The sequence below is a fragment of the Entelurus aequoreus genome, linkage group LG11 (genome assembly GCF_033978785.1).
Source record: "Entelurus aequoreus isolate RoL-2023_Sb linkage group LG11, RoL_Eaeq_v1.1, whole genome shotgun sequence".
Taxonomy (NCBI): domain Eukaryota; kingdom Metazoa; phylum Chordata; class Actinopteri; order Syngnathiformes; family Syngnathidae; genus Entelurus; species Entelurus aequoreus.
The window spans coordinates 44,087,765-44,105,858 of NC_084741.1; the positions used below are offsets into that span (position 1 = coordinate 44,087,765).

Here is an 18,094-nt window from a genome sequence, read left to right on the forward strand (position 1 = left end):
TGATTATTATTAAATTAAGACACCTAAATAAGCATATAGGTGAAGCCGAGGACATAACAGGCATGTGTTTCAATGTTAAGATTTCATCATTGATATATAAACTATCAGACTGCGTGGTCGGTAGTAGTGGGTTTCAGTAGGCCTTTAAACAAGCTGTTCATTCTATGCAGAATTTGGACATTGTTGTCCTCAAAGGAATGTCCCTTCTTTTTGAGATGCAAATTAACGACTGACTGTGATGTGCCCCGCATTTGTATAGATTGCATATGTTTTTTAGAATGTGGTGTAAGGTGAGGATGTCAGGTTTTTAAATAAATATTTGCACAGCTAGTTTTTAGAAAAAAGAGTTGGTAGGATTTTTTTTTTAGTCAGATTGAGAAAACAGTGCGAAACCCCCCCCCCCAAAAAGTCAAAGGGCCTGATTATACTAAAGGTTTGCGTGTATTAAAAGATGCACAGAAGATTGCCTCTCTTAAATAAGCAAAATAGCGAACGCAATCAATTTAGCGTGTTTGTCTTCATGCAGATGCAGAATATATGCTGATTATCAGAACACCCACAATAGTAGGAGAATGAGACGCTAATATAATCATTTTTGTCATGTCTGTTCATGTTTTTGTTTTGGCCATGTGTTTGTTTTTTGGACTCTTTTTAGTTCCTGGTTGCACTTCCTTGTTTGGTTTGGTTTCCATGGTCACCCATTAGTTTTCACCTGTCATGTCACGCACCTGTTTCACGTTTTGAGTCACGCACCTGTTATTAATCATGTCTGTTATTTAAGTCTTTCTTTCTGTTCACTCGTTCTGCGTTCATTGTCTTTGTCACATCGGTTCATGTCCCTTGCTGAACAAGTAAGTTTTCATAGTCCACGTCATAGCTTCTGCTCAGTAGCAGCTTCATTTGTGTTTTTGGCACGCTTGCCTTTTTGCTTTATTGTTTGCTTTTTTTATGGTAGTTTGAGTGATTTATGTTGAATAAATCCAAGCTCACCTTCACGCTGTCGTCCGGAGCCGTTTTTTGCATTGGAAGAACAACCCCGCAGCCAGCTGCGACCCACCCTCGTGACAGTATGAACGCAGCAGACGTTCTTCCGCAGACGGGCCATGACGAGGTAAAGGAGACGCGCTGGCGAAGATGGAGGCCAGCCAGAAAGGCTTCTTTTCGCCAGCATGGCGCGTCGTTCCCCCAGGATCCTCCTCCGGACAACAAGTTTCCCCAACCAGCCCTGTCTTCCTCGCCGCCGCAGGAGACCCGCGCTGATGACGTCATCCCGCCCACTGGTGATGACATCAGAGACCAAGATTTTTTTTTAGATTCCATTTATGCCCTCTGTCAACCGCCCACTAAGGACTTTGTTTCAAAAAATAATCCTTTTGAGAAATTTTTTTCAAAATTTTGATTTTTTTCAGACCCAGTCTAAAGTGGGGGTGGTGAATAGACATTGTGGACAATTTAATGGGGAGGATTCTGCCCCCCTCCTGACCTCCCTCCACCCACCCCAAAAAACGGTTCCAGACGGGGAGCGCGTCTGGTATCCGCTCCTTGAGGTGGGGGATAGGGCCAGGAGCTGTAATAGTGGGGTGACTCAGCTGCGCCCAGCCAGGCAGCAACCTCCGGCCCGTCCACCACCACCGGTCTTTCGGCCTGCCAAGCAGCAACCCCCAGCTAGGCCACCTGCACCACGTCAAGTTCCTCCACGCCAAGCTCCAGTGCTGCCAGTACCAGCTCCACGCGGCCAAGCTCCGGTACCGGCTCCACGCCGCCAAGCTCCGGTACCGGCTCCACGCCGCCAAGCTCCGGTACCGGCTCCACGCTGCCAAGCTCCGGTTCCAGCTCCACGCTGCCAAGACCAAGCACCCCCATGCCAAGACTCCCCAAGCCAAGACCAAGCACCGCCATGCCAAGACCCTCCAAGCAGCCAAGACCAAGACCCTTGCCAAGACCAAGACCAAGACCACCAACGCCAAGACCAAGACCACCCACGCCAAGACCAAGACCACCCACGCCAAGACCAAGACCCACGCCAAGACCAAGACCCACGCCAAGACCCACGCTGCCAGGACCAGGACCCACGCTGCCAGGACCAGGACCCACGCTGCCAGGACCAGGACCCACGCTGCCAGGACCAGGACCCACGCTGCCAAGACCAGGACCCACGCTGCCAGGACACGCCACGCCAAGCTTTTCCGCCCGACGCACCACGCCAAGCTTCGTCATCTGCTACTTCCACGCCTGCCACGACGACGAAGCGCCTGCCTTCTCGTCTGCCACGGATGTGGCCGCTGCCTGGTCGTCCGCCACGCCGGGTGCGCCCACCTTCTCGTCGGCCACGGGTGTGGCCCTTCCCGGGTCGTCCACCTCGCCTGCGGCGGCGTTCCACTCGCTGCCGCCACATGACTATGCCTCGGTGGATTCGGGGCCACTTGGCCTGGCGACCCACTGCCATGTCCCCCTCCCGCCCTCCCATGACTCTTGATCCTGTTTTGTGTTTTGTTTTTTGGACATCTGGGATCTGTCCGTAAGGGGGGGGTTCTGTCATGTCTGTTCATGTTTTTGTTTTGGCCATGTGTTTGTTTTTTGGACTCTTTTTAGTTCCTGGTTGCACTTCCTTGTTTGGTTTGGTTTCCATGGTCACCCATTAGTTTTCACCTGTCATGTCACGCACCTGTTTCACGTTTTGAGTCACGCACCTGTTATTAATCATGTCTGTTATTTAAGTCTTTCTTTCTGTTCACTCGTTCTGCGTTCATTGTCTTTGTCACATCGGTTCATGTCCCTTGCCGAACAAGTAAGTTTTCATAGTCCACGTCATAGCTTCTGCTCAGTAGCAGCTTCATTTGTGTTTTTGGCACGCTTGCCTTTTTGCTTTATTGTTTGCTTTTTTTATGGTAGTTTGAGTGATTTATGTTGAATAAATCCAAGCTCACCTTCACGCTGTCGTCCGGAGCCGTTTTTTGCATTGGAAGAACAACCCCGCAGCCAGCTGCGACCCACCCACGTGACAATTTTGTACTCACAATGTGATTTATCAAGTCTAAAACTGCTCAAAACGCTGTTTTGTGTCTTTATTCAGTATGTCTAAAATGTGCACGCAAACTGGCACATTTACACACATATGGCCTTGGCGCGGTCAGAAGGAGGCAATGACAGATAATGGAGAGAGAGACTCGTCCGTGATCGTGGCGACAATCGACATGTTTCTGTCAGAAATAAAAGCATTAGACATACCTTCTGTCTAGTTATTGCATCTTTGAGCTGATTAATTACTAAAGGGCTGATTTCGAACACAAAAAGGATGACTCTTATTTTTTTAATAGTATTCATTTTTCCTTAACATATCTCATATATATGAAAAAAAGGGGTTGCAACATGCGCTTACTTGCCTCTGCATCATTCCAATGCACCATCGCAGTCATCCATCCAGTTGTCATCTCAGAGCCACCTTCGGCATGCTACAAATAGTTTCTGCTGTCTAGATTGCGATTCTTTATTGCAAAATGAGCCGAACAGATTATAGATTTGTGTAAAGTGAGTCGACAGAGAAACAACAGTCCAGATTGGGCCTGTGACAGTTTCTACTCAGTCATTGTTTTACAGTGTCTCTCTGTAGCTGTCTCCTTCATGCTCCTATAATGTTCATTCATTAATCTTACTGAAGACCAGCCAGAAAAAAAAATCTAATTTCATGTAGTAAAATACCACTACTCAGACAGGCAATAATATACATTGCTAATGTTTAACGGCACCGCCTTCCCCAATTATTACATCACTCATGGCTGTGACAATGTTTCACCAAGTTTCTGCAATTTCAAATGTACATATTTCTTCTTCCAACCATCTTGTATTGATGCTTAGAGAATTCTACCACTCAAAATGTGTTTTCCTTTTTACATTTCTTCCTAAGAAAAAGATGGTTGACCACTAAAAATTCAAGATCTATTGCAAGCAGGTCAATAATGTAAACCTTCTGAAATGAGTAGCAACCACCAATGTCTGATGGGTTGTCACACATTCACGATTCATTCAAAAAGAACTTAAAAGCTACTTACTGCACAATTTAGGCTTTAAAAACACGTTACCAGCTAAAGTCTGTGTTGTAATAACCTAATTGTTTTTTTAAAACATTTAAGTGGTCAGACTAACTTTAAGTTTAGCTTAATTTAAAGCATTCACGTGCAGTAGTGCCGGATGATTGTGGCAAAAATAAGACAAATATTTTGATTGATATTGTAATCACGAATAATAACACGAATATTCATTAATTTCAAAACATGAGTATTTATTGTACCACCAAAACTCAACTTTAGATATAGTTTAAAAAAAGGATATCAATTGTAACGAATAAACCACAACAAGTAAAACGATAATAATAATAATAACAATACATTTAAATAACAATAGCAATATAAAAAAAATCTGATTTTCCGTTTATCTTTTACACTTATTTTACCACCTTAGACTATGTGTTTTTTGTGTAAAATAAAATGTTATAAAATGTTTGTTAATTACAGTTTATTGCGATACATATTTGGACAATTTTGACCAGTATTTTAGGTCAAAGCGTAATAATTGTGTAAATGTATCAAAAAGGGGTTTAAGTGCATTATGCTTGTGTAAGGTACTTTTTTGAAACTTTTATTTTGTTAACTGTAGCGCAGTCAGACCGGATGTGGTGCATCACGCTATTATTGTGAATGGGAGAAGTGTGCTGTGCTGTTGTTCTCAGTAGAGGTGACTTGAGGCTGTAAAAAAAAGAGTGAGCCTATCAAGTTGCGACTGCTGTTTGTACATATAATGTTACAGCGATGAGATTGTTCACAACAAACACAAGCAGATAAGATGTGTTACGGGTGTATGGAATTTTCTTGGTAGCTTTAGTTACGTAGTTTAGTCACTGTGAAAAGTGGCCCACTTAACATTGTTTAGTTCAGTTATTTTCCCCCCAAAATGTTCCTTCCCCTGGTAACATACTTGCCAAGCTTGAGACTCCGATTTCGGGAGGTGGGGGGTGGGGGGCGTGGTTGGGGGCGGGGGCGTGGTTAAGAGGGGAGGAGTATATTTACAGCTAGAATTAACCAAGTCAAGTATTTCATACAGTATATATACAGTATATATATATATACACTACCGTTCAAAAGTTTGGGGTCACCCAAACAATTTTGTGGAATAGCCTTCATTTCTAAGAACAAGAATAGACCGTCAAGTTTCAGATGAAAGTTCTCTTTTTCTGGCCATTTTGAGTGTTTAATTGACCCCACAAATGTGATGCTCCAGAAACTCAATCTGCTCAAAGGAAGGTCAGTTTTGTAGCTTCTGTAACGAGCTAAACTCTTTTCAGATGTGTGAACATGATTGCACAAGGGTTTTCTAATCATCAATTAGCCTTCTGAGCCAATGAGCAAACACATTGTACCATTAGAACACTGGAGTGATAGTTGCTGGAAATAGGCCTCTATACACCTATGTAGATATTGCACCAAAAACCAGACATTTGCAGCTAGAATAGTCATTTACCACATTAGCAATGTATAGAGTGTATTTCTTTAAAGTTAAGACTAGTTTAAAGTTATCTTCATTGAAAAGTACAGTGCTTTTCCTTCAAAAATAAGGACATTTCAATGTGATCCCAAACTTTTGAACGGTAGTGTATATATATATATATATATATATATATATATATATATATATATATATATATATATATATATATATATATATATATATATATATATATATATATATATATATATATATCCTGAAAATATGCAAACAAAACTGTGTTTGGATAATTGATACTTCAAACTTGCATAAATAAATCTTAAGGAATATAACATAACTTGGCTTCAAAATGTAATGAATAAAATGCTAAAGTTGTTGATAAACAAGCAATTATTTTAATAATTAAATATGGTCATTTTAAATGAATTATTATGATAATTTAAAATTAATTATTTCAAATATGTTTATTTTAATGTATAATTCTATGGCTGGATGTAATGAGTCAGAAAAAATACAAATAAAAATACAATTAATTTTGATGTTTTTAGCAAAATATAGTAAAAATGTATTTAGTTTTTAAAAAAAAATTAATAAATATATTTATTTTTAGGTAAGATAACATAATAATACAATTTAGCTCTAGTCTGGATGATTTAGTTCTTGTCACCCTGTTATCCTCCCGTCTCTTCCCCGAGGATGGCTCCATGACCTGGGCAAACGCCTGGAGATGCCCTACGTCAACAACACGGTCGGCGGCCCGTCGGTGCGCAGCTCGTACATCGCCGCCCTCTACTTCACCCTCAGCAGCCTGACCAGCGTCGGCTTTGGCCACATGTGCGCCAACACGGACGCCGAGAAGATCTTCTCCATCTGCACCATGCTCATCGGCAGTATGCCGGACGCCTCGTATGGAATAACGTGATTGGGCAGGCACGCTGTTTATATCGTGGGAAAGCGGACGTGAAAAAAGGCTGTCCTCACTCAGGTCCGCATGGAGCTGGAGGGGGCGTGGCCTCCAGCTCCGGCCGAAAATCGGGAGATTTTCGGGAGAATATTTGTCCCGGGAGGTTTTCGGGAGAGGCGCTGAATTTCGGGAGTCTCCCGGAAAATTCGGGAGGGTTGGCAAGTATGCCTGGTAATCCATCCATCCATCCATCTTCAACCGCTTATCCGGAATCGGGTCGCGGGGACAGCAGCTCCAGCAAAGACCCCCAGACTTCCCTCTCCAGAGCAACATTTGCGACTTCCTCCTGGGGAATCCCGAAGCGTTCCCAGGCCAGAGAGGAGATGTAATCCCCCCATCTGGTCCTTGGTCTGCCGCGGGGCCTCCTCCCAGTGGGACGTGCAACGAGGACCTCCCTAGGGAGACGCTCGTGAGGCATCCGCACGAGATGCCCGAACCACCTAAGCTGGCTCCTTTCCAAGCGAAGGAGCAGCGGCTCTACTCCGAGTCTCTCTCGGGTGACTGCACTTCTCACCCTATCTCTAAGGGAGATGCCAGCCACCCTTCTGAGGAAACTCATTTCGGCCGCTTGTATCCGCGATCTTATTCTTTCGGTCATTACCCACACTTCATGACCATAGGTGAGAGTAGGAATGTAGATAGCTCGGTAGACCGAGAGCTTTGCCTTCTGGCTCAGCTCCCGTTTCGTCACAACAGTGCGGCAGAGAGACTGCAATACTGCCCCAGCTGCTCCGATTCTCCGGCTGATTTCCTTCTCCATCTTTCCCTCACTCGTGAACAAGACCCCGAGATACTTAAACTCCTCCACCTGGGACAGAGTCCTGTCCCCTACCCGGACTGTACAAACCATCGGTTTCCTGCTGAGAACCATGGCCTCAGATTTGGAGATGCTGATCCTCATTCCAGCCGCTGAACACTCGGCTGCGAACCGATCCAGTGAGAGCTGAAGGTCACGAACCGAAGGTGCCATCAGGACCACATCATCTGCAAACAGCAGTGACGCAACCTTTAGCCCCCCGAGACGTATACCCTCTCCGCCATGGCCACGACTCCGCCTAGAAATCCTGTCCATGAAAATCACAAACAGGATAGGTGACAGAGCGCAGCCCTGGCGGAGACCAACCCCCACTGGAAACGGATCCGACTTACATCCAAGCACCCGGACACAACTCTCGCTTTGGTTGTACAGAGATTGGATGGCCCTCAACAGGGTTCCCCTCACTCCGTACTCCCTCAGCACCTCCCACAAGATCTCCCGAGGGACGCGGTCATACGCCTTCTCCAAATCCACAAAACACATGTAGACTGGATAGGCATACTCCCAGGCCCTCTCCAGGATTCCCGCAAGCGTAAAGAGTTGGTCAGTTGTTCCACGACCAGGACGGAATCCACATTGCTCCTCTTGAATCTGAGGTTCGACTATCGGCCGGACCCTCCTTTCCAGTACCTTGGCGTAAACTTTCCCAGGGAGGCTGAGTAGTGTGATACCCCTGTAATTAGCACACACCCTCTGGTCCCCCTTTTTGAAAAGGGGAACCACCACCCCAGTCTGCCACTCCCTCGGCACTGTCCCAGACTTCCACGCAATGTTGAAAAGGCGTATCAACCAAGACAGCCCATCAACACCCAGAGCCTTCAGCATTTCTGGACGGATCTCATCAACCCCCGGAGCTTTGCCACTGTGGAGTTGTCTAACTACCTCAGTGACTTCACTCCGAGAGATCAACGTCGATCCCCCATCATCCTCAGGCCCTGCTCCTATCAGGGAGGGTGTGTCTGATGTATTTGGGTTCAGGAGTTCCTCAAAGTGCTCTTTCCAACGCCCCACGACTTCCTCACTTGAAGTCAGCAAAGTCCCATCCTTGCCGTACACAGCTTGGATGGTTCCCTGCTTCCCCCTCCTGAGGTGCCGTATGGTCTTCCAGAACAGCTTTGGTGCCGCCCGATAGTCATTCTCCATGGATTCCCCGAACTGCTCCCACACCCTCTGCTTAGCCTCGTCCACAGCCACGGCCGCTGCCCTTCGGGCCCGCCGGTACCTTGCAACTGCCTCCGGAGTCCCCTGGGATAACATACCCCGGTAGGACTCCTTCTTCAGTCGGACGGCTTCCCTGACCACCACTGTCCACCAGGGTGTTCGAGGGTTACCGCCCCTTGAGGCACCTAAGACCTTCTGGCCACAGCTCGCATCTGCAGCTTTAGCAATAGAGGCTTTGAACATTGCCCATTCCTGTTCAATGTCCCCAACCTCCACAGGGATGGCAGAGAAGTCCCGCCGGAGGTGTGAGTTGAAGTCCTTCCGGACAGAGGACTCCTCCAAACGTTCCCAGTTCACCCGCACTACACGCTTGGGTTTGCCAGGTCTGTCCAGAGGTTTCCCCCGCCATCTAACCCAACTCACCACCAGATGGTGATCAGTTGACAGTTCAGCCCCTCTCTTCACCCGAGTGTCCAAAACATACGGCCTCAGATCAGCTGATACGATTACAAAATCGATCATTGATCTTTGGCCTAGGGTGCTCTGGTACCAGGTACACCTATGAGCATCCTTATGCTTGAACATGGTGTTTGTTATCGCAAGTCCGTGACTAGCACAGAAGTCCAATAACAATCCACCACTCAGGTTCAGATCAGGGAGACCGTTCCTCCCAATCACGCCAGTCCAAGTATCACTGTCATTGCCCACGTGCGCGTTGAAGTCCCCCAGCAAGACTATGGAATCCCCTGCCGGCGCCCCATACAGGACCCCATGCAAGGTATCCAAGAAGGCTGAATACTCTGAACTCCTGTTTGGTGCGTATGCACAAACAACAGTCAGAGTTTTCCCCCCTCCAACCCTAAGGCGAAGGGAGGCGACCCTCTTGTCCACTGGGGTGAACTCCAACGTACAGGCACTCAGCCGGGGACTCGTGAGTATCCCCACACCCGCCTGTGCCCTCACACCCTGAGCAACTCCAGAAGTGAACAAGGTCCATCCCTTGTCCAGGAGTGTGGTTTCAGAGCCCTTGCTATGCGTAGAGGTAAGCCCCACCAGATCCAACCGGTAGCGCTCCACCTCTCGCACCAGCTCAGGCTCCTTCCCCACCAGCGTAGAGACGTTCCACGTCCCGAAAGTCAGCCTCTGCTGCCCCGAATTGGTCCGTCCGGAGCCTCCACTTTCACCGCCATCCACTTGGCAGCGCACCCGACCCCACTGGTTCCGACCGCGGGTGGTGGGCCCACGTGGCAGAGAAGATGGCGTGTCCACGTAGCTTCTTCGGGCTGTGCCCGGCCGGGCTCCGTGGCAAGCCCGGCCACCAGGCGCTCGCTGACGAGCCCTACCTCCGGGCCTAGCTCCGGAGGAGGGCCCCGGGCTTCCTCCGGGCCGGGTAACGCATCCTCTTTTAGTGTAGTTCATGGGGGGTATCGTAACCCTGATGGGGGGGGGCATTCGGGTGCTACACCTTGCCCAAGGGTGACCCGGAACTATGTAAGGCAGGGGCGTTCAACTCCCTGAGGCTTAATACAAGCCCACATGCCTGGTAATGACAACATTTAACTCACATTTATGCCAACTTCCCTGATATTCTGCGGTTAACAGTTTTGTTGGCTAATTAAGTGACTCCATCCGCGGTTACGTGAATGCGGAAATCATATGTCTTACTGTTTCTGTTGAGTTTAGTGATTATTAATTAGGCATACTAGTGCTGCGTCACATAAAAAGTAGCAACCGTAGTGAGATCCCAAACTTCTCGTGGACATGGTCTTTTTTTCCACTCATTCACTCCTTATCCATTTCACTGTCACAAATTCCAAAATTTGCATGCACGTTGCATGGCTTGTTAATATTTTTTTTCCATTATTATATTTTCATGATCGTGAGAATCCATAAAAAAAATCGAAGTCAAAATGTGATTAATTGTCTAGCCCTAACGTGCAGGAGGATAGACAATCTATACACGTGTGTGTAGCGCTGGAGTGATTTGTCTATTTAGTCAAGGTCATCAATGACGTAAATATATCGACGTTACGAGGCCTCGAGAAAAGATGGCCGCACACAGAGAAAAAGATGCCAGTAGTTTTGCTCCAATTGATTGCCCAATTTCTATTGAAATTACATGATCGCCAGATGCCAATCAATCACTGCTTTTCAATGCTGGTCACAAAAAACGATCACTTGTAGCTTATCCCTTGCAGCCTGGTCATTTTGCCAACAGACATGGCTACTGGCTAGCAGGTAACTGTGTTGGTATACGTCCATACGCAGTGCAGTGCAGCCTCACTCAGTTAATATCCCCTCCATTGCGGCAAATCATTCTTACAAGTATTATAATCACTGTAGAACTGGAAAAAGAGGGCCCAAATTGACATTTCTTTGAGGACAACAATCTCCATGGAGCAAGAAAGCAGCAGACGACAAGAAAAGCAAAAACAACCACAGCATAGGTGCTTAGTTCCCTTTTACAGCCATATAGATGGAACCACGTTAGGGCGTAAAGTAAGCAGCTATGTTGGATTGATACACAAATTTGTAGTATGACTGACTACTAGTTCACTTCCCATAACCGAAAGTGATTTTATGATTCATTTTGCAGATCAGATAGTAAATAGCATCCATGATTGACGATTGGAATTGGCAGCAAAAAACCTTGATCAGAACACCCCTAGATGCCACCATAGAAAACATGTCTTTTGAGGGGAAGGTCCATTGTCATTGTCATAGAAAAGTTCCAAACAAAACGGGGCTCAGTAAACAAATTAAACATGACTCACTACAGCAGCACTTCTGCAATGCACGTGCACTAAAGAATGCGGCACCAAGGGCCATTCTCCTTGTAAGTAATTTACTTTTGTTTTCCCGACCCACCAACATGCATTTAAAGATTCTAGATGCAAGAACGTTGTTGGTGTATTTTGGCGGAACTCGTTTGGAAAATGTGTTTGTACCACTACACTAAAAACAGTTAGATACAAAAATAAATTTAATCTAAAGATTAACTGATTCAAGAAATAATTGTTTGGTACAGCCCTACAGTAGTGTTTATCTAAAACAGGGGTCGGCAACCTTTACCACTCAAAGAGCCATTTTGGCAAGTTTCACAAATTAAATAAAGTAATGGGAGCCACAAAAAAATTTTAAAAATTTAAAATGAAAAACACCGCATACAAAGCTTAAATGCTTTGTGCTATGTTAACCAGGGGTCTCCGACACACGCACCGGCACGCACTTTAATGTGGAAATTTGATGTTAGTGTAGCCCGCGAGTTTTGAATGAATGGCGCTTGATAGCGTCATACTTGCCAACCCTCTCATTTTTCCCGGGAGACTCCCGAATATCAGAGCGTGATGACACTTCTTTTGGCGCCCTCTACAGTCTGCCCTAACAATGTACCTGCTCGACCACACGTAGAATGCAATTTCAGCTTGCTCACATAAGTGACAGCAAGGCGTACTACCTCAGCAGCCACACATCTTACACTGACGGTACCAATACCCAGAATCCCATGCAGCCCTAACTCTTCCGCTCAACCAACGCACGGAGAGGGGGGGGGGGGTGTTGATGTGTGGGGGGATTTGGTGGTAGCGGGGGTGTATAATGTAGACCGGAAGAGTTAGGGCTGCATGGGATTCTGGGTAATGGTTGTGTTGTGTTTATGTTGTGTTACGGTGGGATGTTCTCCAGAAATGTGTTTTTCATTCTTTTTTGGTGTGGGTTCACAGTGTGGCGCATATTTGTAACGTAACAATGTTAAAGTTGTTTGATACGGCTACCGTCAGTGTAAGCTGTGTGGCTGATGAGTAAGTATGCTTTGCTGTCTCCTGTGTGTGCAAGTAATAACAACATGCAACATGTGGCTGGACTGGCACGCTGTATGTAAATGCTATAGAGGACAATTACTGCAGTGCAATTAGGGCACGCCCTTTATTTAGTCATTAGAGTGTAAATAGTATTATTTTTTCCCTGGGAGTAATCTATGAGAGACACTGAGATCCATAAGTCTCCTGGGAAAATCGGGGGGGTCGGCATGTATGTAGCTGAGCCGCATCAGAGTGGTCAAGGAGCCGCATGCGGCTCCGGAGCCGCGGGTTGCCGACCCCTGATCTAAAAGAATAGCTTAAATATGAAACACTGACAATAAATAACAAAACAGCATAACTTGTCCCAAAGCATCAATCCATCAGGAAATGTTATTGCACAACAAGTAAATACACAATAAAATATTGAAATTGTGTTATTTATTAAACTGGTCTCTCTGAATATTTTAAACACTTGTTTATAAAGTTGACAAAAAAAGGTAATTGTGTTAAATTGTTCTTTTTTTACCCTGCAGGGCACACAGATTGAGTTGTCCATTGGCGTTATCCTTGGCATTTCTACTATGGCAGGTAAGAGATCTTTATTAAAAAATGTATACATAAATGAATTCTATCAAATTATTACAACTTTTAATCGGACAAAAAGGGGGCTTTGCTGTGTATTCATTTTGATTAATCGCAATCAAATATCATTTATTTTCATTCATCGCATTAAATTTTGCGTAAGCAAAGACACTCAAGAAAGAAGGGAATAATAAACATGTAAAGTACGTGTGTAACACCAAAATAATTATTGTGACTAACAGAAGTTCAGCGGGGCGACATTTTATAGAGCGCATAATTTTTGACATTATTGTGCTTGTACAATGCAGCTTGAGGAGCAAGTTGCAGAACCAAAGCCCGTGTCCTCGACAATATTAATGGGTCTGCAGTATGTTGCAATAATTTCCAATTGTGTTTGTCAATTTGTCTGAGGTCGACTTACTGAGGCACCAAAATTCGGTGAGGGTGGTTTGTCGTAAGCTGGGCGATGAGTTAGCCAAAGGGCTTGCAGAATCCCTGACTAACATATACACCGCATTGATGTGGCATTTTATGATGGAAGTGCTTTGGTGAAAATTAAAATCCTTCCTGCAGAGTGTGCATTTTACTCTATACCGGTCAACCGTTTCGAAAGGACCAACTTGCTGTTAAGCCTCTTCCATATTGACTTTTTTACTCCTGCAACCTGACACTACCAGATAAACTGTCCATTTGCACATGTGTGACAGTAACATTACTTGGAACTGCTAACGCGATGCCATACGAAGATAACTGCGGTAGACGTGTCAGAGATTTTGAATTATTCTGCGTTGCAGATTGGTTAATTGTGGTAAACAATATAAATGTATTTACCGCAAGGTCACAATAATCATTTTGACAGCCTTTAAATAAGAATATTTTAAAAAACGAATTCTGAATGAGACGCCACATTTTGTACGTAAAACATCTCATCTTCAAATCATCATATTGAGATTTTTTAACTATCAATGGTACTCTAACACATTGCAATTTTCATTATAATAGTATATGACTTGTGTTGCCACAGTAACATACTTCATCAATCAAACACTCTAGAAGTCTAGAATGAAAGAGTATATAAGAGAATTGGCCGAGTGTGTGTACCTTCAGTGCTGAATGATGAGCAGAGGAAGAGTTTGGAGTGTCTTCTTTAGCTTGCTTTCCATTTTTATGTACTCATTGTCCACTGTGTCCAGCTGCCTGAAAGCGGGTGACTCCACTGTAGAAATAGCCTGCATGTCTTCTAGCACATACGCTGCAATGGCTCTATCAATGTTGTCCTGGCTAGCAGTCCCTCTGTTAAAATCCTTAGGTGAAGTGTGTCTCTCTTTACTAGCTTTGTTGTAGCATGTTGCTTTTGTAGCTGTCTCAGCAGATCTGAATTGCTGTTTTGGGCAGTAGATAGGATCTTTGATCCAAGACACAACTTACATTTAACTAAAATGCTCTTTTCTTTGAGCTCGACAAAAGAAAAGTAGTGAGAATATCTCCATGTTAAGAAACTCGGCTTCGGCTCCGCCATGATGTCTTGTTAGTAAACACAGACACGCCCCCCCTCCTCAAACATCCAGTGATTTCTTTTTTTTTTAGGATGAAGATTTCCAAAAATGATGTTTAAAATTACAAAGAAAAACATAATTATTACAATTTTTTCTCCAAATTTGAGAAGTTAATTGATTCCTTTTAAACCATTTAAATGATGGATTGGTTAGTTTTTATTTTAAGGATAGGCATAATTACCAATTAAGTCAATTAATTCATTGTATGGAATTGTGATCGTTGGTTAATTGATTGTGTCTTTAAGCAATTAAAGCAAAGTGGAGCGCACCATTTGGCTTAGTTTGAGCCTTCCTTTTTAAGGGGCAAAGTCCTCCCAGGTTCTTTTGTTCTAACGACTGTCTGAAGAACAAAGCGAGGAGACAAAAATTTTAAGTTGAACAATGCTACGAAGACAGTAAGTACAAACATTAGCAATTCCAGCCCTGGAGAAAAAACAGAGCTCTACGAAATCCAGTGCATTACTTGACTGTTGGAGTGATGAATGAAGAATTAAATCGAGTAGTAACGCTATAGACTGCTAGAAGATGGAAGAGCACTTCTACTTCCGGTTGAAAGCTCTAAAATTAAGTGCACTGCAGCACCTGCAGTGACAGAACTTGTCCAAAAGATGGTGTCATAGCACAAACAATAACACATCTTTTCAGTGAATTTGCTTGGATTTTTTGAAAACGATTTGCATTATGGCCGTCAGCGAAGAAAAAATCTATAAATTAACCGCACCGTCTTATGAAGAAATTTTCTTCAATTCATGAATTTTTCTATTCACGAACCCTGTAAATTGTAAATCGAAGTTCCACTGTGTAAGACTCAGGAAGTTTTTGCTGTGCATTTTTTCATCAGAGCGTGTACTAGTAGTTGACAATTTTCAGCTTTTTCAAAAGAAAAAAAAAATTGAGTTGAGTTCAGTTTGAGTTTATTTCGAACATGCAAGCATACAACATGATACATCACAATTTCCAGTTTCTCTTTTCAACATGTTTGAAAAGGAGTAAGAAGAAGTAGAGTTTATTTAATCCTACCCCTTTTCTTTTACATAACCGTTGCTAAAACTTTTGTTCACTTCCTGTTCTCAATTTATCCACAATATACTCCATAAGTAATCACAATAAAAATAAATAAATAAATAATAATTGGTGAAGTAAGTTACGTTTCATATGATGAGATAAGTAAGATTATTTTGAGAGTGAAAGAATGGATGAATTCAATAAATTCAGAATGTTTATCTTGGTTCTTCTTCTTTGTACTTTGTAAACACTTTAAGTTTGAAGAGTTTCTTGAAGTGGATCATATTAGTACATTGTTTGATTGCTTTGCTTAATCCATTCCATAATTTAATTCCACATACTGATATACTGAAGGTCTTAAGTGTTGTACGGGCGTACAAATGTTTTAAATTACATTTCTCTCTAAGATTATATTTCTCCTCTTTTTTTGAGAAGAATTGTTGTATATTCTTGGGTAGCAGGTTATAGTTTGCTTTGTGTATAATTTTAGCTGTTTGCAAATTCACTATGTCGTGGAATTTCAGTATCTTTGATTCAATAAATAAAGGATTTGTATGTTCTCTATATCCAACATTATGTATTATTGTAACTGATCTTTTTTGTAACACCGTTAATGAATGAAGTGTACTTTTGTAATTATTTCCCAATATTCCTGCACAATAACTCAGATATGGTAACACTAGTGAGCAGTAGAGAATATGAAGTGATTTTTTGTCTAAAACATGTTTTGCTTTTTTCATTATTGACGTGTTTCTTGCTACTTTATGTTGTATATTTTTTACGTGAGATTTCCAGTTCAATTTATCATCAATCATTATACCTAGAAATTTGGTTTCATTTACTCTTTCAATTTCTATTCCGTCTATTTGTATTTGTGTTTGACTTTCTCTTCTACTGTTACCAAATAGCATTATTTTAGTTTTACTGAGATTCAACGATAGTCTGTTTTTGTCAAACCATCTTTTTAATTTGTTAATTTCTTCTGTTATTATTTGTATTATCTCCTGTGTGTTCTCTCCTGAACAAAACGCTGTTGTATCATCCGCAAATAATACCCACTTTAAATCTTTTGTAACTTTACAAATGTCATTTATATAAAGATTGAATAATTTAGGTCGTAGTATTGATCCCTGAGGTACACCGCAGGATATATTTAACGTTGTAGACGTGTGTTCGCCTAGCTTCACGTATTGTTTCCTGTTCGTTAGATAACTTCTTATCCAGTTTAAGACTAACCCTCTGATGCCATATCGTTCTAGTTTTTTGATTAAAATATTGTGATTAATTGTGTCAAATGCTTTAGTTAGATCCATAAACACTGCTGCCGCACATTTTTTTACTATCTATTGCATTGGTAATTTCTTCTGTAATTTCAATTAAAGCCATTGAAGTTGAAGCATTATCTCTGTATCCATATTGGTTCTCTTCGAGTATTCTATTTTTATTTATGAAACTCTCTAATCTGTTATTGAACAGTTTTTCAATGATTTTAGAAAATTGTGGAAGTAAAGAAACAGGTCTATAATTTGTAAAGTGATGTTTGTCTCCAGTCTTATAAATTGGTGCAACTTTAGCTATTTTCATTTTGTTTGGAAATGTACCTGTTTGAAATGATAGGTTACTAATATACATTAATGGTCCTGAGATCTCTTCAATAACCTTTTTTATCGTTTCCATATCAATTCCGTTACAATCAGTTGAAGTCTTAGATTTAAATTTTTTCACGATTGTAACTATTTCCTCCTGTGTCACATTACTGAGGAACATGGAGTTGGGATTTTGCTTTATGGTATCATTATAGTCCTCAATTGAAACTGGGTCTGGAATCCTTTCTTTCAATTTTGGTCCAATATTTACAAAATAATTATTGAAGCTTTCAACTACTTCCTTTATGTTGTATTTTTTTTAATTTCCGTCTAAGAAGTATTGAGGGTAGTACCTCTTAGTGCCATTTTTAATAATGCTATTGAGGATGCCCCATGTTGCTCTCATATTATTTTTGTTCTTGTCCAATAATTCACTGTAATATTCTTTTCTACATGATCGTAGTATGTATTTTAACTTGTTTTTATACTTTTTGTACTTAATTTCTGCCTCTGTAGTTCTTTGTGCTATATAGTCTATATAGTGTATTATTCTTCTTACAAGCATTTTTTAATCCTTTTGTCATCCATGGTTGATTATTCTTTCTCTGCTTATTACTGAGTTGTATCCATGGACAATGTTTGTCATAAAATATTATGAACTTGTTTAAGAAATGTTCATATGCTTCATCAACCTCTTTTTCATTATACACATTGTCCCAATCTTGCTTTTGTAGCTCAATTTTGAAAGCAATCATCCTCTTCTCTGTGCACAGTCTTCGAAATGTCCTTTTGTCTTCCATGTTCTTCTTGTAGTTTCCATCATATATTGTAAAAACTGGCAGATGATCACTAACGTCGCTTATAAGTAGACCACTTGTAGTATTATTATCAAAATCATTGGTATAAATATTATCAATAAGTGTGGCACATTGTCCTGTGATTCTGCTTGGCTTTGTGATTTTAGGATATAAACTGATGCTGTACATTGTATCAATGAAGTCATCAATAGACTTTTGCTTGTTAGGGTTCAATAAGTCAATATTAAAGTCACCACATAAGAAAATTATTCTTTGACCATTGTCCATGTAAGTAGCCTTGATCCATTCTTCAAATGTTTCTATACC

At 42.4% G+C, this 18,094-nt stretch overlaps 1 protein-coding gene across 1 annotated transcript in view; it reads left to right on the plus strand.

Annotated features, from left to right (window-relative positions):
• The window catches only part of LOC133660170 (transmembrane protein 65-like), a 112,683-nt gene that overhangs the window by 58,637 nt on the left and 35,952 nt on the right, over positions 1–18,094 (plus strand). The window contains exon 5 of the mRNA XM_062063397.1: positions 12,775–12,829. Coding sequence (XP_061919381.1) covers positions 12,775–12,829 — 55 coding nt within the window. The remainder of the gene's footprint in view (positions 1–12,774; positions 12,830–18,094) is intronic.